Source organism: Rattus rattus, chromosome 2 (assembly GCF_011064425.1).
Source record: "Rattus rattus isolate New Zealand chromosome 2, Rrattus_CSIRO_v1, whole genome shotgun sequence".
Taxonomy (NCBI): Eukaryota; Metazoa; Chordata; class Mammalia; order Rodentia; family Muridae; genus Rattus; species Rattus rattus.
In genome coordinates, this window is record NC_046155.1 from 66,255,282 (window position 1) to 66,278,112 (window position 22,831).

Genomic DNA, 22,831 nt, shown 5'->3' on the forward strand with positions numbered 1-22,831 from the left:
TAAACTGTTCATCAGCACAGCCTATGAATGAACGGCGATCACCCCCCACCCCCAGGGAAAAGAGCCACACAATCTTCCTCGGAGAAATCTCTAAAATTTAACAGGCCTTCCAGGCACCTCACAGCTTGTCCTAGAAATGATCGGTTGAAAGGCACAGCAAACTGGCCAGTTCTCCAGTATCCATATGCTCCTCAAGTGAAAGGTACCTAGCACCATGGAGACCAGCATCCTTGTCACAACACTACAGGATACACATCACCTGTATCTTGACCTAAGCTGAACACAGTCACAGAGCATCGGGTATTGGATGTGGCCTGTAGTGACACTCAAAGGGTCTGGTTTGGGTGAGTCACGCATCGTCTAGGGCTCTGGTGACTCAAGCAATTCTTCCCTGAAAAACTCTTGCAAAGATAGGGAAGGGGTCTCAGGATCCAGTGAGCTCTTGGCTGTCCCACTCTCAGTTCGTAAGATGCCAGCTGAACTAGTTTTGCAATGCCCTGCCCAGGATGTGGACATCGTGGAGACCACAATGCAAGCCACCAAGGAAAGGGAACTCTCTTGAGAAATGACTCCATCTGAGGTAGTGGAAATAAAGAGACCCAGCAGGCAACCCCAAGTCACAGGATCAGAAAAATATAGCAGGAGGCTCTAGGAGAGATTGAGATACATGAAACCACCAGGGCACAGGGGGACAGAAGTCCTCAGGGTCTCTCTGCCTCTGCTTAGAAACCTGGACTCTGTAGGCAGTTGGTCACAGAGACCCACTGGCTCTGGTGAGGGTCAGCCTCCCTGTAAGAAGAAGCAGTCCCTATCTGTCCCCATTGTTGTCTCAACAACTAAACTGAGCCATTCCTCTCTCTGATAGATCAGAAACTAAAAATGGCCACTGGAGGCTTTTCCGTGTGCTGGTGGGCATGGAGCCCACCAGTGGGGACAAGAGCACTCTGCCAACTGTTATATGAGTCCCGTCCTTGTTCTCCTGTGCACCCCAAGAATGGGTGTCCCACCCAGATCCTGTAGGCTCTGCCCATGTCCTTGACACATGGGTTACTGTTAGGCCCAGGCTAGTGCGTGTGCAAACAAGTCTGCCAGGTTTCTGGTTTCCCAGGGCTCTGTTGCTCTCCCTTCTAGCCTGCATCTGGGCTAGTTCCTGGCAACAGGAATGGAGACACGGGCTCAGCAGATGCTACCAGAGTCCGCTTTGATAGGAGACCAGGCAACTGTACCTCTCATTCTTAGCCGATGCTTCAAATTCATTCATGTCTCCCACGAGCCTCCTATTGGAGGCTACCTCTCTAGTCCAGGACAGACCTGCTCAGTGGTGTTCATTGGCAGCCAGGCCTACCTCATACGAAACGCACCAGTACCTTTCACTCTGAATTCTGTTCCTTTCCAGCGGGGGTTAGAGCCATGGGTGGCCATGATGATTCTTAGACGAAGAGGGGAACCCCTGATTCCTTATTGTTGGAGGAGGACAGTGAGGTGAGGACTGACTTCAAGATAGGGTGCTGGAAGGCCTGAGTGCTGTTTGCCTGCCCTGTTAGATGAGAGGTGCCTGGGCAGAGGAAGGAGTCAGGCCTCCCTGGTGAGTATGGGTGGGTGGGTGGGGGGTCACAAGGAAAGGCCTCAGGATCAGTGCTGGGCTGGAAGTGGGGTGCCCCCCCCCAGGGCTTACCTCCTTCCTTTCCTTCAGGTTCGTCAACATGACAATGGTGGCTGACCTTTGCTCCCAGACCATTCTCCAGAAGTCATTCACTGTCTCCTGCTTAGGGCCTGCGTGCAGAGAGGAGCGTTAGGGTGAAGGAGCCATCTAAACTTTGTTCACGAATTCAGCCTTGGAAGGATCACAGCTTCCCCCAGGCGCATGGCAGGCCCCACAGCCTGGAAGCTTTCTGTACAGCCAGAGTTCAGGTGGCTGATTTATGGGCAAAAGAAAAGGGGACCACAGAAGACGGCGGAGGGCCATGTTTGCTCTGCATTCATAGTGGCTGGGAGCCACCACACACTTGAGTCCCTCAGCGTCACAGGTCCCCTCCAGAACTGCTAAACTGGAATGCGGGTGTGAGCACATGTGTGCCTAAGTGGGAAAAGAGGGACAGGGAGAAGGAAGGAAAGGGAGGGAGGGGTCAGGAAGAAGAACCGCCTCTGTCCTTTGTCCACTTCCTGCCTGAATATGACGCAGGGCCTGGGGGCATAACAACTCTTGAGCTCCTAAGGCTAAAACTTCTATGCTGAGGAGAAGGGGACAGGAGACAAAGAAATCCTTCCTTGACAAGCTGATGCTTACAAAAGAAATGCAGGCCTTAGTGACGTTTCCACCAGTGTCCGGCAGGCTTTCTCTCATTTACAGAGGGCACAGTCCCCTATGTGTAACAAGTGCTTCTATTTCTAGGAAATCTGGCCTAGGGGAGGCGGGTAGAGAAGTGTAGTTTCAGCTTCACTGATCTCCGGGGAATTTCGCCACCTTCCCAAAAAAGGCAGCCTCTGGCAGACTAGAAGGTTCTCTAAGTACAGGGTGGGACTGGGTACAAGGGTAAGGAAAGGATTTTGTAGCTAAGCCACAGTGGCCATGACCTTGATCTAACAGCCCCTCTATTCTGTCCTCCACCCGAAGTAAGAGCTTTTCGGAGTTCAGGCAGCTGAGAGAAGTCAGTTATCTTTGAATGTGAGTCTCAGGGTAGCCAGAGGCCCCATGTGTGCTGTGGATGTCACAGAGGGGCACGCAGTGTGGGTGTCTAACACAGTGCCACTATGGGGCACACTCATGAAAAGCCAGTACGAATCGTTGGTATTGTTGGCAAGTAGATATTCAAACCATAGACTTCTATGCAGACATGAATGAAATCGAACACTTACCTTGAGCTGCTATGAATTTGTTCTTTTCTTTGTAGCCCTAGAAAAATGAAGTTGGACCTGTCATTATCCAGGGCTATCTTTGACTAGGGACCACTTTGTTCACAGAAGGGGAGGAAAGATTCATCCGAGAGGATGTAGAAGACAGAAGAAGTAACATGAAAACAAATCCAAAAACCAAAACTAAAACCCAGCAGTCTCAGAAATAACTGATTCTTTCCTGTGGCCTGTACTACTGTGTTTTTGTTTTCCTATACATACATACACACACACACACACACACACACACACACACACACACACACAAGCAGATGACATACTAAATGATGTTTTTAAACGGGCTCATGTGTACAAATCCCTTTATTTCTTTATATATTTTTAAGTAATAAATTTAAAACTTTAAATGACATTTCAAAGATAACTAAATTAATTCTGTGGCCCATTGTGGGTTATTTAGTCAAATGCACCCAGTGGGTTCTAGTTTGTTGGCACTGTAAGGATCTGGACTGAACACCTCCAGCATCCACTGCGGTCATTAGCCTCTCTGTATTTGTTATCTTTCTGACTTCTGGTGCAAATGCAATCTGGGAAAGTACAATGGCCTCCTGCTCTCAGTGTGTCCACAAAGCTCAGGATCAGAGTGGTGGGCACCTGCACATCATGGTTAAACTCAGCCCCTGAATGCCCAGCCAGGGGAAAGGAAATCAATCAACTTACATCTATGTAGGAAGCATTAATGTAGTCAGAGCAGGGGATTCCATCCAATTGGCTCAAAATCACTCTGCAATGATCATCTGGGGAAAGCAGGAAAAAAAAAAACTGTGATGATAGAACGAGGAGCTACAGAAACCTGGGGTGTCTTTTACCTAAGAGTCAGTCACTGGAAGGACATAACCAGACCTCCTCTTGAGGTCAGGGTGGGGTGCCCTGCCTTGTTGAGTCCTCAACTAGGGGAGGCCCAACCATCACACAAGCAGACAGCAGCGAGTGTAGTGATCATCTTCTCACAGTAGGCCCACACATTAACAGCTGCAGATGCACGCAGGGGACCTCGGGATACAGAACTTTTCACTCCGGCTTCCAGAGGGCATGTGAGTAAAGGGTTTGGAATTCTGAACTCCAATATCCATCCTTCACCATTTGCCCCACAGCTGGAAGGAAGCTGGGTTTGCCCATGCTAGACCATTGACTATGGGAGTCTAGCTGGCTCCCTGGGGCATTTTCCAGAGTGGGAAGGAAGCCAGACATGAGTGTGTGTGTGTGTGTGTGTGTGTGTGTATGTGTGTGTGTGTATGTGTGTGTGTTAAGTGTTACACACATATGATCTGTGTTAAGAATATGTTGTATGGTATATATGTGTATGCTGGGGTGTGTACATGTGTTGAGAATTAAATGTGCTGTATGAGTGTGTTTTTGTGGTGTTGTGTATTTTACATGCACGGTATGTTCATATACTTAATGTGGGAAGTACATGTTGTGTGGTTATATGTGCTGCGTGTGTGGTGTATATATTTCTGTGGTATTGCGTGTTATACATGCATGTATGTGCATATGCTTGAGTGTGCTAAGCATGTGCTGGACGGTAGGACAAGCTGATTGTGAGTTTATTGTGTCTGGTGTATGGCAGAGGTGGGGGGATGGCTCATCTCTGGGGACACTTACTACCCACACATGCTGGCCAGGATGACAACCCCCAAATCCACTGCCACATATCAACACACTCCCATCCAGGGGCTCAAGGATAGAAACAGCTGTGTCACTGCACATGTCACACTGGCTGAAGAGATTTTAGAACAACATATACCATGGGACAGTGATGGGAGCACAGGGCAAAATGGCATCTGCATGGACTTGGGCCTTCGCGTCTTCTAACGGATTCCTGAGTCTACATTCTGAAAAGTCACACTTGGCTGTCACAACACTACTTTCTAAAGTCACTAGCAGTGGCATCCTTCCAGCAGAGGGCTATCAGGCTGCTGCTGGCCACAGAGAGTCCCCACAAGCATGCAAGTGCTCAGCCTTTTGGACACAGAGTGCCCTAATCATTGGGAATCCCAGGCCAAGGTCAACATTACAGTTCAGCCCAGGGGTATCTTTGAACCTATTGCAAGTCTGCCCTAGCTTGGGGTGTACTAGGAGGGGGGCTCCTGGAACTGTGGGCATTGGGTCCATCCATGCCACCTTACTGATCCTAATCTGACTCCATGACATTCAGCCCACCACATTGCTCCAGCAGGAACAAAAATTCCAATAGAGCCAGGCATGTCTCTGTGAAACACACCGTGTACCCACAGTCTTGGAGAGCTGTCAACATCCCAAGTCACATGTTACTTCTAGGTAGGAAGGGATGAGGCTAGCCTCACCCTGGGGCAGGAGCAGGGGAACTTATGGAGGGCCATTGAGCAGGACTGTTTAGAACTCTGCCACACTTTTATATGAGGAGAGGGCAGACCGATTTTCTTCTGTAATCCAACCCAGTCTTGTGTACAGCAGAAAGATTTTGGAAGGTGCCCAGCCTCTGCTAGAATGATTCCTTGGTGAGCTGAGCTCCCCACCTGAGTCTGTTGCAGGAGTTTAGCCGTGAATTCGGTTCCTGAGCTCTCACCAGGAACTAGCACTCCTCTCTCTCTCTCTGTCCCTCTCTGTCTCTGTCTCTGTCTCTCTGTCTCTGCCTCTCTCTTCTCTCTGTCTCTGTCTCCATCTCTGTCTCTCTCTCTGTCTCTCTCTCTCTGTGTCTCCATCTTTCTCTCCTTTCTTTTCTCCTCCATTCTCACTCTTGTCATTTCCCCTCCTCCACAGCGTCTTGCTTGCCACATAGTCCAGACTGTTCTCTATCTGGAGAGCCTCCTGCCTCAGTCTGGAGGCTGCTAGAATTACAGGTGCGTATTGCCACCTCTGTCTCAGAAATATTCTTGGTTAAGACTTTGGGTATTAGCTTTAGGGAACAGTAGGTTTAATGATAAAGAGAGAAGTTAGGCAAGATGCCTGAATGTCTTTGGCCCTAAGGTGGCCTTAAACACATGAGGCATAAATTAAACTCATCAAGGAAGATGAAGTGTTAAATTAGAAGTCAAGACAGATCTTTGAGAATCACAATTACCAGTTAACATAAACTTCTCTGAAGAGCCCAGACATCTTCATGGTCTTTGAGCTATTGAGTCACAGCAGTAGTTCCTTTGGCTCTCCATAACCCACCCATCAGTAAAGCTACTGTGTGTCTAAACTTGGGACAAGCCACCCCCACAGCCAGACCCTACTCCCTTGGCCTTGACAAACAAAAGCCCATTAGTTAATTACTCTAGATTTAGTTGGATCCTAGAATCGTGACCAGCTTTACAGAGAAGTCACTTATAAACCTTATACACAAGTGGCAGAAAAGAGCTACTTCCAGAAACTGCTAGAAATCTAGGATTATATGTTGGACAGGTCACAGCTCCATGTGCACACTGAAGTTGACTGAGGTCTGCTTCCTGACTCTACCAGGCATTCCTTAAGAGCAAAGGTCTCTGGGACCAGTAGGAGGCATCTGTTAGGGATTCAAGGCCCAGCTTGGAGTTATCTGAGGCTGCTCTTCTGTGGGCTTGAAGGGTGACTCTGTGGTTGAGAGGATGGGAGGGACTTGGAACAGTGTCACAACCCTCAAGCACCAGCTTTTGAAAGGTCGGCTGGGAACATGCAGGGTTTGTCCTGGCGGTGAGACAGGCACCTCAGGCCTAGACTCAGCCAGCAACAGCAGATCACAAGACGCCCAGACCACATCAGCCTTCACCCTACCTCTGACACTTCCTTGGCAACCACACTCCCCAGCTCGTGGTTGCTGTTTCCTGCTGAAGTTAGAATTGGGTTTGTTTAGCACCTCAAGCGTGCCAAACTCGTGTGGACTTTTCAATCTACCATCTTGGTCTTTGGTCCTGGACCATAAATCTCATTGAGGATTTGTTTCTGGTTTAGTCAAACACTAACTGTGAAGGAAGGTACTGCTCAAGGCCACCAACAGGCCTAGACGGGCACTCAGGATTGAATCTGGCAGGAGAGGCCTTGCCTGCTGGTGCCTAAGTCTGTGAGAAGCGGTCCTGCCCAGCTTGCTTCCTGTATGGTTAGCAGCCAGAGTGGCCAGCAGCAGCAAAGCTGCCCACACCCTGGGCAGGGAAATGGACACTCAGGCCGTGTGGCTCTGAATTCCCTGGGACACGCACCGAGCAGTCACAACACTGTCACCAGCAAGCTGCAAAGCAGTGCCAAGTGTAACACGCATGTCGCAGATCACACGAAAACAACAGTAAACAACAAGTCTTACTGGGCAGAATGTTGGGGTATCTGTTTTTTTCTCTGTTTTCTTCTTTATTTGCTAGTTCAAAGGTTCCTTGTATGTGTCCGGAAGGCAATGACTGGAAAGAAACAGAGAGTTGATTGAACACTAATGAATCTAAACCCAGGTTCCCATTAGCTTCGATACCAAGTCCAGGAATTAAAACTACCATCTCTCCATCGTTCATGTCTCTCGTTAGGTCCCACACTAGACACTGGGAAGACAATGAATGTTACACAGAGATGAGCTTTCTTCAGGGTCTTCTGTCTAGATCCTAAACTTTGTGAGGTCAGGAACTCATTCACAACGGAGCTTATCATCCTCCAGTCTGCACAGCTCTTGGCCCAGGCAGGGACTCCTTGGGTACAAGTGAACTGATCCCAAAGGAATTCTGATGCAGGAGACAGAGGGGCAAAGACTACCAAGAAGAAAGTGCTGAGACCTCTGGACCAAGCTTCAGGAGAGAGGCAGGATCCTGGAGAGTGACTGCAGACACAGCCCTCACCATACCCAGGACTCAGCTGTCTCTGTGGATTAGGTCAGGTCAGCAGGGTCAGGCCCAAAAGCTCCCTAGAAATGCTGATTCTCCCAGCCCCCAAGGACCCCTAGAGGTTTGGGAGTCTGTGGCTTAAGATGTACCCTGTTAATGACTGCTGTGCTCTGGCCTAGGAGTATCAGTGTGGAGCAGAAGTTTCACTTTGCCACGGTGCTGAAACTGAGAACCATCACATCTGGGAGTAAAGTGGACATGTGGGTTTCTACTTCTTTCCACCACGGAAGCTACCTGCCTTTGATTTTGGTTGCCTCCAGCTGTTTGCTGTTTGCATGCTTCTGGGCTCTTCTTTGTGCTCCAAAGGAGCACCTTGAACTTCAAATCATGCCCTTCAACATGAAACTTGCCTCTGGTTAGATCTAGGACCATTGGGCTCCAAGAAAGAAGTGTTTTGTGATGTGTTAAGCACAGAGAAAACACATGGCTTACCTGCCTTCCCTAACTCCTAGCCTATGATCAGATGACATAGGACCAGACCAAATGAACAGTGTTAGAAATGTACTCAGTATCACCTGACTGAAAAGATAGACCTTGGTCGTGTAGCCTGAAAGGACCCTCTTGCTCAAGCATGAGGAAACATGAGGACCTTCTCGTTCTCTGCATCCCACTTTAGGGTGCTGGGAGTTGGGGTCTGGCTTCATAGAGCAGCCTCAGATGACATCCATGATGTCCTGAGATTGTTCTCGTTTTATGTCTGGGCACTGACCTCCCTCTAGCAGCAGGAGCTTCTCAGTGCCCACAAGGGCTCACATCAGGATGTTCTCCTCTGTTCTGGTCCGCCACATCTCATAGACACAGGCAGAGACCCTGCCTGGGCTTGTGTGGAGGGACCAATCAAAGGTCATCCCAGCAATGCCAATGAGGGGCTCTCAAACTTGTCCCCAGCTATGAACACTTAGGTTCCTTAAGCTCAGACTCACCACCAGAGCTGGCTTGGCACTACCCCTTGGCCCTAAGTGGACGCTGAATTTGTGGTAACATCCCAGGACTTTCTCAGAAAGTTTTAACCCAGAACACAAAAACCCAGGCACGTTAATGTCACAGTGGCACATGAAACCGTGCATCTGGCAAACCTCACAGGCTGAGCAGATCCTAGGGGCTCAGTGACAATACTGCCAACAGCAGTTATTAGCTGTAACATGTGAACCACTTCCCTGTAGAGGGCCCACGACAGAGGAACATCCTCCACAGGACACATGGAGTACTCGGGAATACTCTAGTGTGGATGTGTCATTTCTGCATACTTGGAACTGCTCTCAATATAAGGCTTATTAAAAACATCAAAGTGGATAAAACAAAGGAAGGCAAGGTAGCTGCAATGTGATGACCAGCGGAGCCTGAGTGTGAAGAGGAATCAGGCTCTGGCCACCCCTTCTACAGCTGTGTGCCTCTGAGATGTGGGCCATAGAGATGAGGTAGTCCACCCTGCCTGCCCAGGCTCCTGGAGGATAGACTGGGGAGGCGGTCAGAGCTCTTTGTGTCCCCCATACATAAGCCCAGACCTAAGCAAGCGGAAAAGTTTCCTGCATAGATTAGGCCCAGCACGTTTTCCTGCTGTCGGGCTACGCACGAACGCACGAACGCGCGCAGGCACGCAGGCACGCAGGCACGCAGGCACGCAGGCACGCAGGCACGCAGGCACGCAGGCACGCAGGGCACGCAGGCACGCAGGCACGCAGGCACGCAGGCACGCACGCACGCAGGCACGCAGGCACGCACGCACGCACGCACGCACGCACGCACGCACGCACGCACGCACGCAGTTCCTCGGGTTTCTCAGCTGCTCAGTAGTCCCCGGAAGTAAGAGTACATGGGGATGATTAGCCTGCAGTGACCCTTTGTGTGTGCTCTCGACAGTCTGGTTTGTTCTGTCGAGATAAGACCCAGGCTGGAGAGATGGCTCAGTGGTTAAGAGCACTGGCTGCTCTTCCAAAAGTCATGAGTTCATATTCCAAGCAACCACATGTTGGCTCACAACCATCTGGAATTGGATCTGATGCCCTCTTCTGGTGTGTCAAGGGCAGTGTGGTCATATACATAAGATAAATAAATCTTAAAACAAAGACAAGACCCAGAGGACAGCTTGGGTCTGTATGTTGTGCTGGGACACATAAACAAACAACTCCCCCTGTAGGTATTGTATATTTATCATAGGGAACACCCCAGGCTGCTGGTTTGACACTAGGAGAGACCTGGGAAGACACTCCCCAGAGAGGGGTTTCCACTGCATATGGGCCTCCTTTTCTGAGACTGAAGTCAGGAACTGGAAACAGAGTAGAGATCTACGTTTCCAGGAGGAGCTAACAGATAGCTTCTTATCCACATGTTACCTGTTACGGATTGGTTTAAGTGTTATCAAAGCCCCATAGGGCAGGGAAAATCCCTACTTCACAGATGAAGAAACTGAGGCAGAGGTTAAGGGAATAGCCCAAGTCTTCCGGGCCAGGATTGTACACAGACAAACCAGTTCCAACATTCATCCCACTCTCCTGATGATCTTAACGCCAAACCCCTTCTTATCCTCAAGTTCATGGCCACCTAAACATGGGTTTGACAATACAGGAACGTCCAAATACATGTTGAGACTTATCCAGATCCCTTCCATGACCTTTAGGAGAGGGTGTCAGACCAGTGAAAGGGAGGGTAGGAAACTTAAATGTGTTCTCTGAGTACTGGCCTGGCTGATTTGGATAGAAGGATGTGGTAGGAGTGTAGCCATGGATGGGCCCAGCTCCTGACTGGAGAGAGGAGCCAGGCTTCATGCATTCTTACCCCACACTGTATCTCTACAGGCAGCAGGACTCTGCACAACTGAGGGCCACACAGAGGCAGGCTGGGAGGGACAGGGGAGGGAATCATTTGTTTCAGGGATAAAATTTACAGGGGCTCCAGAAAAAAAGAAAAAAAGAGCCTCTGAGGCACCGTCTTTTCTACCGTATGTTTTCCTCTTAAGAATTTTAGATAGCATTTATTTGCTTATGTGCACATGCCTGTGTGCACACATATGTCACACCATCAATGTGGTGGTCAGTGGCTGATTTTCAAGAAACAGCCTTGCCCTTCCGTTCATTATGCAGGTTTCAGAAATTGAACTCAGGTTGTCAGGCTTGGCGGCAAGTGCTTTTACCTGCCGAGCCATCTTATCAGCAGCCATACATCCTTTCTAAAAAGCTAACCGGGTGTTTAAAATTCGTAATGGTGAAAAGCATCAAACTGTTCAATCATGGCAGAATCCATAACTGTGCCATACAACCCACGGTGGAGCCCAGGCAGCAAGGGGATACACAGACATGGTTCTCTCCTGACAGTGACCAAGCAGTTCCCTTCACCATCGCTTGCCTTTGTTTTGATATTTTAAGTAAACTATTGAACCAGGGCCTGTCTTGCCTGCTGCGCTTTCCCTGGTCACTGGCACCCTACACATGACAGCAGAACTGGAAGGGGAAGTGGGAGCCCAGGGAGGGGGCAAGCTTCTATCGGCAATGTGAGCCACAGCTATTTTAGAAATGGAGAATTAACTTCTGGTGTTAAGTTATACATTTGCAAAACAACAGTGCTTGCTGCTGTCTTTCAGTATGACCTAATTTAGGAAAAAAAAAAAAAAGAGGAAAACACATTTGGTGCAGTAAAAAGGGAAGCAAGCTAAAGAGGAAGGTGTAATGATGAAAAGTGGGTAAAGTGTGGTTGAGCCCACCATCGCCTTCCCATGCCCCCACAGGCATCTCTGCATGAAGAGTCAGTCAGCCCTGCCGGCTCCCTCCCTAGAAACAAACACACGGCACTATTTAAAAAGTTCATCATCTGGGAGGCTCACATCTGTGCTGTCTTAGAGCCTCCATCCCCAGGCACCATTTGGTGGTGTTGGAAGTGACCTAGAGTACAATAGCTGTTATGACAGAGATAGGCCCAGGCAGCCATCAGGGACAGCCACTTTTGCTCAAGCCCAACGTTCAGCTCCCAGCCCTGCATGCAGGGTGAAGACTTGAACAAATCCCCTCAGAACACAAACTGTGTGGGGCTCTGTGTCCAAAATGGCACTTCATACCTACCCATCTGACAGACATTAGACAATCAACAACTTGGGGGCAGAAAGACGGCTGAGAGATTAAGAGCTGGGGGCTGGAGAGATGGCTCAGCGGTTAAGAGCACTGACTGCTCTTCCAGAGGTCCTGAGTTCAATTCCCAGCAACCACATGGTGGCTCACAACCATCTGTAATGAAATCTGATGCCCTCTTCTGGTGTGTCTGAAGTACAGTGTACTTAATAAATAAATAAATCTTAAAAAAAAAAGAGCTCTTTCTGCTCTTGGAGAGGACCTGGGTTCAGTTCTCAGAGCCTGCTTGGTGGCTTACAACTGCCTGTAACTGCAGTTCTAGGAGATCTGCTGGCCTCTTCTGGCACTGCACCCATATGGTGCACAAGCACATAACAAAACACTCACACATACATATAAAATAAAAACTTAAAATTAAAGAGGAAATGAAAACTCGAAGGGTTGGGTGACCAAGGTCTGGAGTTGAGAGTTCTGAGCATGACTACAGAGAACTGTCAGTGGGCAGAGGCCTGTCTCAGTGAGCCACTGCTCCTTAGAGGGTGTGGGAGTGATTCATCCCATACTGCAGAGACTCACACACATACCGAACACGAGCTAGTGTCCTCTGCAGACAGTCCCTACAACCACTGAACTGTGCCGTGATGGTAGCTCAGAGGGACCAGTGCTGATTGGATTAGAAGCTGGACCTCTTGGGGACCATGACAAGATGCTTTGTGGGAGGCTCTCTGTAGCCTTCAAGGTAAAGCTGCCACCTGTCCTATGTACCATATGATGCAATAATGTGTTTTTCACAGCTGCTGTCATACCATGGTACCCAATCGTGGAGCTGGCAGCAACCCCCAGGAGCATCAGGCTCAACCATCTCACTTCCTAAGTAACAAGGAGCATCAGTGAGGGGCATTATATTAGGGACCAGGCTTTCCGGACCCCACTTCTGAGTGGCATCACAAGTTGCACAAGTTCCCTGACTGTGTCTGACTGGCTCTGACTGTCCTGCTGTTCCTCGTGATGGCCGAGACCTGGGACACTCACATTGAACTCCTCTCGGAACCGCTTGCAGTCATCCGCAGATCTCACCCGGATCTCCTCCTCCAGGTGCTCCACCGGGATGGGGAAGTACTTCTTGGGACCCGATGGAGATCTGCTCAGTAGCATCACTCTCTGCTGCTCTGTAGGGCCAGGAGCAACAGAGAAGCCACTTAGTTCCATCGCCCATGGCTGACTCATCCCTCAGATGGTCTGACAGCATTCCTCATGGATCTGTACAGTGGGAGGGGACCAGTCCTCTCAAACTGCTCACCCTGGGGCTAACCCGGCCCTGAGCAACTGAATCAAACATCTGCTTCCCAACACACCCATTTTCAGCAAGTGATGGCAGCATTCCTGTCCATCATAGACACTGTATTCTTGATCTTGCTTGTGAGCTCACCCACCACTCAGCCTTCCTATTAACCTATGTTGCTTCCACACAAGGGTCACAGCTTCATGCTGCAACCAAGTTGAGAGAAGAGTAGTCACAGGGCTCTGGGTATAAGCTTAGACCAGATGGGGGTCTGCCAGGATCTCTGTCTTACAGCCTTTGCTTCTTGGCAACACACAGACCAGCTTCCTTAAATCTCATTCATTACAGTGCAGAGAAACAAGCCATCTTTGAGGCAAGAGAGGACAGGACACTACAAAGGAGGTGGGGTGTGGGCTGAGGGGCTTTGACTAGCCACCCCTGCAAGCTCAGAATGTGGTGCAAACAGTGCCAGGGACTGGCATTTCTCTTCACAGAGAGGGAGCTGGCTCGATAAGGTCAGTAGAATAAGTCAGTTGTCACCTTTGCAAAAGGCCCTGTCCCAATCTGCAGAGCTCATAGAGACTTTGCTCCAAGACACCCTTCGGCTGCAGCCAGGTGAGCTGGTAGAAGCTTGTGGGCTTCTTGCCCCTCCCAGCCACACTCTTCCCTCTGCACTGGCTTCTGGGATATGCAGGGAGGTGAGAAAGACAGGATGCAGAATGGAGTTGCGCTGGAACCATATGATGGTCTACGCGGATGTGCAGGTCCCCTAAGCCCTGCAGTGCTACAACTCAGGTGAGACCTCTCCTGCTCATGTCTGTCCTACCTGTGGGGTTGCTCTAGTTCCTTCACTGTCTTGGTGGAGTTCTAAAGTGTCTCTTGAGTTCTGATGGCACGCATGTTACCTCAAGCCAGACAAAGCTCTGTATGAAGTCATAACAGAAAGCTGCAACCACTGTTGTGAGCCAGTGTTTTGTGTTTTTAATTGTCACTGAAAACCAGGGACTTTGCTTATGCTGGGCAAGGGCTGGACCACTGAGCTGTATCCCCAGGTCCCTTGGTCATTTGAGGCAGGATCTGGTTATGTAGCTCAGTCTGGCCTTGAACCTGTGATGCTTCTGCCTTAGCAAGTGCCTTCAAATACTAAGATTCCAAGCCCGTGCCACCCCCACTCAGCTAGAACCTGCACGTTTGAAACCTCTTCTTTGTCTTCCCATTGAAACACAGAGAAAGAAAAACAAGCTTTTATAAGCAGCATTTACAAGTTGGAACACAGCTGGAATCTCAGTTAGGCATGTCCCCTAACTGACGCTCCTTCGCCGGAGTGAGTAGCTTTGGCTAAGCAGTGCCCCTTTCCAGTGATCCTGAGGTAGCACGGCATCAACCGAACACTTCACATCATGAGTTAGAGCCTTATCACAGGATGATTTCAAAGGCCTCAATGAGAAATGTTACTTGGCAAAGCCCTGCTAAACTGACAGGATATGAGTGGTCTCTTTAAAAAAAAAAAAAACCCACAAACAGAAATGTCTCAGACATCCGCTCTCCTGGCAGGGAAGGAGACCTCTGACGCTAAGTTCCGAAATAGAGAAACTTTGTGTTACTAGCAAGCGGCGGCATGAGCCCAGGAGGAGCTGGAGAGAGAGAGGCAAGGTTGAGTGACAGCCCAACGCCAGTCCCCTGTACCAAGACCCAGTGTGCAATACCTTGTTCTTCTAGGATCCCGTTAGGCATCTTCTTGTCGTTGCTGTTGACCACGGCTTTCCTCTGCTTCCTGAACCTTAGAGGCACAAGACGTGTTAGGTCTCAGCACAGCGGGAACCCCCAAGCCCTGAGTGTCGTGATACCCACCAGGTGAGCCTGGAAAAGTTCTTTCTGCTGCTCATGGCTGAGCTGTGTACAGCGCAGGCCTGACCAGCGGTATCTGAACTGTTTGGGCCCACACCCCCTGCCTCTAGCACACTCATTTCCTCATAGGAGCTGGTTAGAGCACGTCAGTGCCTGGGGACACTCCTACCTGAAGAAGTAGGCTGCAAGGAGGAACAGGAGGAGGAGCAGAGGCAGCAGCAGCCAGGTAAGCAGCGGCTGGGACGTACCAGGGTCCGGAGGACCTATGGGTGGGTGGGCGGTAGAGGGCAGAGACCCCATCAGGACCATGGGTAGGGGGGGGTAAGGATATTCACAACACACCACATGCTAGCTACAGTTTTCAAATTATCTCCCGTCAGTTCTTTCCTGGGGACAGAGGAGCGTAATGGTGGGACTTGACCAGGACCCTGATGAAGGGTCACCTCCTCACACCCCAGTGTGCCCTGCTAGTCAGTTATTTCTCTAAGTACCTTTGGCCCAGCCTGTCTCTTCGATGAGGAGGTAGAGGAAGGTAGCTCCTCCTCAGGGAACAGCTGTTGTGTCCTAGCCCACATGAAGCAAGAACACCAGGTCTAAGGAAACAGCCTTGTCCCAAGGTTTGGTACAGTTCTTGAGGAACAGGCACTCTGTGGTCTGGCCTTCCTTGTCATAGAGACTGCCGGCTTCCTGGAGCCAACTTACTAACCTTGCTTATCCATTCTTCACACTCCCCAGGTCCACCTTCCTCAGAGAGACACATATTTCTGCCCTTGCACCTTGGCTTTGGTGACCTTGTGGTCATCAACGGACCCATTCTCTCAACCTCTTAGGGCGCTCTCTCATCGCCACAAAGCTCCCACCCAAAGGGCCCCATCAAAAGCCTGCTACGACAGTTAACCAGCGTGGCTCCCGTCACGACCTGGTCCGAGGAGCTATGTCCTGCATTTGGTGAGTCCACGCTACAAGAGTGAGCAGGTCCCCATGGGAGGCTCTGGAGGTCAGTAGCTAGATTTCTATCCTCTTGAGTTCCAGAAGTGTCAAACATTGTTCCCAAGCTGAGCGTGTGTTTCAGAGTTCATGTCCTTCCTCCCATGTGCCAACCTGGTTCATCGAAACTCAGGATTCCAGGAAGGAGTTTGAAATGTCATTTTTTCCCCCAGCCCTGTGCATGTAATCTAGAGGCTATGCCCCACAGTACGCTACCTGTGACTCTGACTCAGAGGAGCTGATTCCCATCATGTTCAAGGTCAGGTATATATATTTTAGGCTTAATGGCTAGGACTATCTGCCCCTCCCTCAGGGGAGTACTCCAAACCTACCCACTGCCCAGCTGGGGCCCTTTAGGAGCAGCCTGGCCCAAGACTTCCAGGTCTGGCTCCAGGGAAGGGTATACCCTAGACTATGACCTGCATCAAATTTTAGCTTGGGTTGCTGAGATCTGCCTAACACCAACAGGCAAAGCTAAGCCAATCCCAGGGAGCCTTGCCGCTCAGGGTCCCCTGATTCAACTCCATCCATTTTTGGTCAGAGACCACTAGAAAGTGTGGGCAGTCTCCTTCTTCTTTTCAGGAAACGCTCACTGTCTTTTCTCGGTGTGTCACCATGGTGAAACTACCTACTTCTGCATTGCCCAGAGGTCAGCCCCTGGCTCAGGCTCTGTTCTGCAGAAGTAGCTGCTACTGTCCACCCTGTCATAGACAGAGCCCTACATCGATTGTCACACAGGCAGAAGGACGGCTCAGAAGGACTCATTATCCCTTCACTTGGTTTCTGTCATTTCTAACGTGCTTTGCCCAGGAAGGCAGAGGTCAGGGCCAGAACCTCTCAGACTTCCCAAGGGTAGCAGAACGCCCAAACCCAGACTGGGTGGTGTGGGACACAGGGAACTGTGAGGCATGCTCTGAACCTGTGGGAGGATGAATCCAGACTACTTCTTGCCTCAAATACCACAAAGGAAGAAACCCATACTTGATGTAAATGTTTTTGAAATTGTGGATGAACCTTGATAAACATTGTGGGCCAGGAAATAAGTCCTGGTGCATACTGGGTAGTGTCCCCTTGGTCCCAGTGGTGTTCCACCCAGGGAGTCATGAGGTCTCCCAGAGGATATCCTATGGTCACATTCTATTTCCAGTTTATGTTGACTCAGGGGTGGGGATGGGAAAAGGGCAAGAGTGGGGAGATGCAGATGGGTCTCTCTAGATGGTTCAGCTTTTTCCCTAAAGTGTTGTTGGGTTTTCCAATTGCATGTGAGCGAGTACATGCGTGTTCACATAGACTTTAGGCATAGGTGTGCCTGCATGTGAATAGATACACATTTGCTTACTTACACAGAATCTTCCTGACACTGGAAAGGCAATAGTTTGTGTGTGCAGTGGGGCCTGATGATGCTTTACTCTGGACACAGATTTCCCCGGTGACTCCTTTGCTGTGTCAGAAGGACCCAGGCAGAAGAGCATGGTCTAGCCTGGGGAAGCTCTTTCCAAACCTTATGGAACTCTGCAGCAAATCTGCCACAGAGAGTTCCCCTCCAATGAGGGACATTCTACACGTCTAGGGGGTCCTCAATGGAGAGACAGAGTTAAAGTAAAGGAGGAAGAGGAAGAGGAAAAGGAAAGACAGGAAGCACAGTGAGCAGCTGTGCTCTGGGAAGAGACAACAGTCCCTGGAGGACTGTGCTGGAGAACTCTCTGGGATCTAGTCCATAAAGCTTCTCTGGCCAGAGGCCTGTGATTAGCATTCCCAGGAGCCCAGTCAGAGCAAACACACACACACACACACACACACACACACACACACACACACACACACACACACACACACACATAGGTCAACTGTTTTGTTTCCCTGGCATGAAGTTGTGAGTGTATCTTCCCCTACGTTTTCTTCTATGACGCTAAACTCACGAACACATAGGTTTGGTAAATAAATTAGACTCACGACTCCCTCCTGTCATCCAAGATTGCACGGCAGAAGGAAGAACTGTTATTTTACAAATTGATAGGGGAGAGAGGAAAAAAACCCAAACCAACGATGATAAAGAATCACCCACTTGATGATATATCAATGTCATCCAACATTAATGCTATGCATAAAGCAACCGGATGAAACACACACCTCTCTCCTTGCTCCCGGAGAGTCACCATGCGAGGTGAGCCTCTTCCTTCTGAGTCCTGGCTGCTTGCCACCCTACGCTTTGGCCTGGCCCTGATTATGGGTATTTGAAGCTATTTTCCACTTCGCTGTTCCCTGTACTTCTACCCCTAGATTTAAAAAGAAATTATATTCCTATTTACACGTCTGCAGATGGGTATATGTCTTTGTGTATTCATACCACATGTATGCAGGTGCTCATGTAGGCCAGAAGAGGGTGTCTGATCTCCCAGAGCTGAAGTTTCAGTCAGTTGTGAAGGGTCACGTGGGTGCTAGGAACCGAACTTGGGTCCTCTGGAAGAGCAAGTGCTCTTAACCACTGAGCCCTCTCTCCAGCTCCTAACTTGTGCACGTTGTCTCACCAGGGTTTCTGTGTGGCATCTCCTGCAAGTGGACCTTTGTGCCTACTATGCTCATTACCAAATAAGAGTAGAACTATCCAGATGGCCTCCCAAAGCATCTGACTTCTAAGTTCACCTTACAAAAGGGTTTACAAGAGAGGGAGGCCCTTTCTCCTGGACGCTAATGATCCTTCCACTTTTAGTCAGGTAAAAAGCACAATACCATTTTAACTTGATTTTCTCTAATATCTAGAGAGTTTGGAACCTTGGCCTGATGATTAAAATGGAATTAATTAGATACTTTGATTTTGCCTGCTCGTGTTTGACATCTCCTAATAGCTTCAGCTGTCAACTTGACATACCCCGGAATTATCTGAGAATGGCCTTGCCCAGATGGACGTATGTTCATGTCAGTGGGGTATTTTATTATTGGCTGATGTAGAAGGTCCCAGACCATTGGAGGTGGCACCATCTCTAAGTAGGGGGTGTTGGGCTGTATAAGAAAGCTACTTGAGTGTGAGCAGTGAGTGAGCCGCTAAGCAGTATTCCTCCGTGATTTCTATTTTAGTTCCTGTTTGAGCTTCTTCCCAGACCTCCCTTCATGGTGGACCATGACAGAGATATGTAAGCCAAGTGAACCCTTGCCTTGCTGGTGCTAGGGTCCTAGTGTTTGTCACGGCTGTAGCAAAGCAAATCAGAACATCATCCATTTTCTTAATGTGCTCTTTCACACGTTAAGATTAAGGATTCTTCCTGTACATATTGTGGATAATAACACCTCCTCGCAACCTCGCAACTTTCTTTTTTTTTTTTTTTACATATTTATAATGAATTCTTTGTCTAAGAAAATGTGTCATGATGAATATTGAATTCATTTTGGCCAGAGATGAAAGGAAACCATTTCCTGTTGTTCTGGCACGTTCTGGCAATGTGCTAACCCTCAAGAGGTATTTTGTGATTTTTTTCAGGGGCCAGATCTTTTAGAGAGCACTTGGAGTGCCCTCCCAAGTTGCAGGACAAAGGAGCAGCCATGTAACTGTAAGGCCTCTGTAGCTCCTGACAGTGAGACCAGAGCTGTTGCTAGTAAGCTGAGGCCCGGGGGAGACCTAACCAGAGCAAGTTTCACATTTACTTCTGTTCCGGGTGCTGAGGTCATGTGGTAGTCTTCTCTTCCAGAAAGCAACACTTCCTGCCCATGGCTATGTTATAAACCAATACATTTTGCTCTCAAGTGAACTTGGAAAGTCCTAGGTGATGCCACCCTGAGGGAGACCCAGGTAACTCCTGGTTGGGGCTGTCCCAGGACCCTGACGGATTCTACCTCTACTGTGGAGAGATGGATGCTCTGTGCCCAGGCTTCAAGATGTCTACTAGATGTGCAGGCAGCTTTCCAGCTGATTAGTATTTGGTGAGGGATGTCAGGGATGTGGGTGGGGGAAACTTCAGTGAATGTTCTTGAGGGTCACCGTCCTTGGGTGGGTCTTTGATGTTCTGTGCTGCAAGATATGATGGCCTATATGTGGAAAGTCATGTGCAGAGAGGCAGGCACTGCAGGGTCTGGTTTTGTTTTATTTGTTTTGCTGTTTGTTTTTTGTGGCTGTGGGTGTCAGGGCAAGGAGGAAGGATACAGCCAGAGTGTGAGTTACCTCAGGTGTTTGATTTCATGGCAGGGCTGCGCTTCTACCCTCCCCTCATGGACACCATTATGCCTACAGGAAATTAATCAATGGTCTGGAAACCCTGTAAGGTCCTTGAGTGAGGTGAAACTTGAACCTCTGACCCACTGGGAGGGCACCAAATTCCACTGACTTTTTCTAAGAAGTTTTTCTGTAAGGATATTGATCATTTGAGTCTTCCTTAAGCTTTGCAAGGGCCAATACCAAACATGTTGCTCAGTTTCATGTGTAAACTTGACTGGGTCATGCTGCAAAAACATTTCGAGACCACCATCGGAGGCTGAGGCTAACACTAGAATCTATACATTGGGTGAAGCAGACGGTCTGCCCCAGTGTGGGTAGGCCGTACCAGGAATGGAGCAAGTGTGTAGGAAGGGAAGGATGGGACTGAGGCAGGTACAAGATAGGGACGAGCCTCTGCTATTGCGGGTTCCTTGTGACTTTGTCACTAAGACATGCTGCTGAGAATACCTGCCAACTCCTTAGGGAGGGTCCCTGACTTCACTCATCTGCCCTGAGCCTGGCTCTCTCTGGGTGCAGCACAACCTGCAAAAATCACAAAGGAAGAGTTGAGGGTTGAGCATCCGAACTGGCTAATGGAGACTGGCTAGATGGCTGGCGCTCGCCCCCTGTTGACCACAGCATAAGCCCATGCTGAGGAATGCGGCTGTGCTCTGAAGACTGTCCAGCCTGCTTGTCTCCATAAGGCTCACTGCATCTGTACCTCATGCTCAGGGCAGGGAGGCACAGAGGGCATAGAGGAGTGAGTGCATCCAGGTTACTCAGCTAACAAGTGGCTGAGACAAGATTTGAACCCAGGCAGTAAGTCGAGAAGATCCATTCTCGTTTGTTTGGGCTTTTTCCCCCTTTCTACATCCTCTTCCTCACTTTGGGTTTGAATAACATTTATTCATTTAATTGAGGTGAAATTTACATGTATAATGAACTTGTTTTTAAAGCACGGTGCGTTAACTTCCCAGGGTTAGGCAGCTCTGGCTTTAGAGTATTTCTTTGTCTCCAGTTAAGACCCCTTCCTGTCTTCATCCTCAGCCCTGGAAACGGCTCACTACTCTCCCCATCCATGATTTTCAGGTACTGGATATTTCCCGTCAATGGAATCCTACCTTAGTCTACATCATGGGGTTTCTGTGTCTACCTTCTGTCGGTGGGAATGTCTCTGAGGTTCCTCCTTGATGCCACATGGGCACCAGTATGCTTCTTCTTTTTTAATATTTAAACTACAAGGGGAGGGAACAGACTAAGAATAATCCCCATCCCTGCCCTGGGGTGTATCTAACGTTCTTGAGAGGCTAGGACAATGGCGTCCTTTTCAACTCTATCTCCCGGAAGCCATGGCACATCCAAGAATGCTCCGCGTTCACCTAGAGAAACAGCAACTGTTCTTCTTTTAAGAGAGGAAACCCCACCACATACCAGTATTACAGAATATTAACAAACAACAAAATAATAACATTCTTCGCCCTGTTGTGTGGCTGTTTGCTCCAGATTCAAACCTATCCTCATGAGAGGAAGGCAGGGAGCTCACAGAACATAAGGGTGTAAGACTCCTGAGGCCCTGAAGTTCTACAAGCCAGAGACAGATTGACTGGGGTGTGGTTGGAGTGGAGCAACTCTTACGTGGAGCTGCCTACCAGTCGCGGAGGAGACTGGTGATCGAGCTTTCATGAGTTGTCGCCCGGGCTGGAGAGGGCTTTCCAGTGAAGCAGCTGCCTCTGAGTCACCCATGCTTCTGTAAGTAACCCCCCAAAACTTACTGGCTCACCAAATTAGACATGGATACAGTCATTTCTTGAGTCTATAGTGGGTGTCCTCCATTGAGTAATTAAATGTTTGCTCATATCTCCTCAGGAAAAGTTACGCAACAAATCTTCAAGCCAATATTCACATTTGCTCAACTTCCCGGTCAGTGTTTGGTCACAGTTGCTCCTAGCAGGGCTCTACACAGTTAGACATTTCAGAATGTATTGTTGAATTAATCAATTGTGTGTGTGTGTGTGTGTGTGTGTGTGTGTGTGTGTGAGAGAGAGAGAGAGAGAGAGAGAGAGAGAGAGAGAGAGAGAGAGAGAGAGAGAGAGAGACCATATATGACAGAGTGTACTTGTAGAAGTCAGGAAACAACTCGCAGGAGTCATTTCTCTCCTTTCCACTGTGTGGGTCCCAGGGATCGAACTCAGGTCATTGAACCTGACAGCCATCCCTTTGTCGCACTCATTCATTTGGATGGCCCTCCTCAGACTTTCTCTCTCCTTCTTTCACCAAGACTGATCCATACCCCGACCCCAGCAGGTGGAGCAGCCTTCTCAAACACACTTAGATGGCTCTGGTTCTGGCTACATACCAGTACCTCGTTGGTACACCGGAAGAGCCACCGAACGCCTTTCCCAGAAGTCCTAGGTGCTCAGGAGGTGGCAGTGTGTGAGGCAGCAGGGGCACAGGTTAGGGGTCCTTACCTGCAGTTGTACTGGTCCAGTTGCTCTCTGTTGGGGTGGTGTCGTTGCCCTGGCCAGCTGTGGCAAGCGACAAGCTAAAACTTGCCAACAGGAGTGGACAGAAGGGTTCCATGGCACACCTGCAAAGAGAGGAGGACCTGCTCAGAATCTTCCTGAATAGAAGGCCCCGGACACGACTGTCACTCAGTAGGGAGGAAGAAGACATATGAGAGAAGCTCATTGTAGGTTTTCAGGAACGTTCTTTTGTCGTCTCCATCCTATAGTGGTTCAGTCACTGTCATCTGCAGGTC

The 22,831-nt window shown here is 49.3% G+C and overlaps 1 protein-coding gene across 3 annotated transcripts in view; it reads right to left on the minus strand.

The window, feature by feature from the left end:
• Positions 1 to 22,660, minus strand: part of Ptpre (protein tyrosine phosphatase receptor type E) — a 41,159-nt gene extending 18,499 nt beyond the window's left edge. Inside the window, exons 1-8 of one of the 3 annotated variants that reach the window (XM_032892391.1) lie at positions 22,542 to 22,660; positions 15,070 to 15,163; positions 14,759 to 14,832; positions 12,803 to 12,939; positions 7,151 to 7,241; positions 3,571 to 3,647; positions 2,857 to 2,893; positions 1,676 to 1,773 (exon numbers count right to left, since the gene is read on the minus strand). In XM_032892391.1, coding sequence (XP_032748282.1) covers positions 1,676 to 1,773; positions 2,857 to 2,893; positions 3,571 to 3,647; positions 7,151 to 7,241; positions 12,803 to 12,939; positions 14,759 to 14,832; positions 15,070 to 15,163; positions 22,542 to 22,653 — 720 coding nt within the window. In that variant the 5' untranslated portion in view covers positions 22,654 to 22,660. The other 2 variants (XM_032892392.1, XM_032892393.1) reach the window with 2 other exon arrangements.
• Between the last annotated feature and the right edge of the window lie 171 nt (positions 22,661 to 22,831).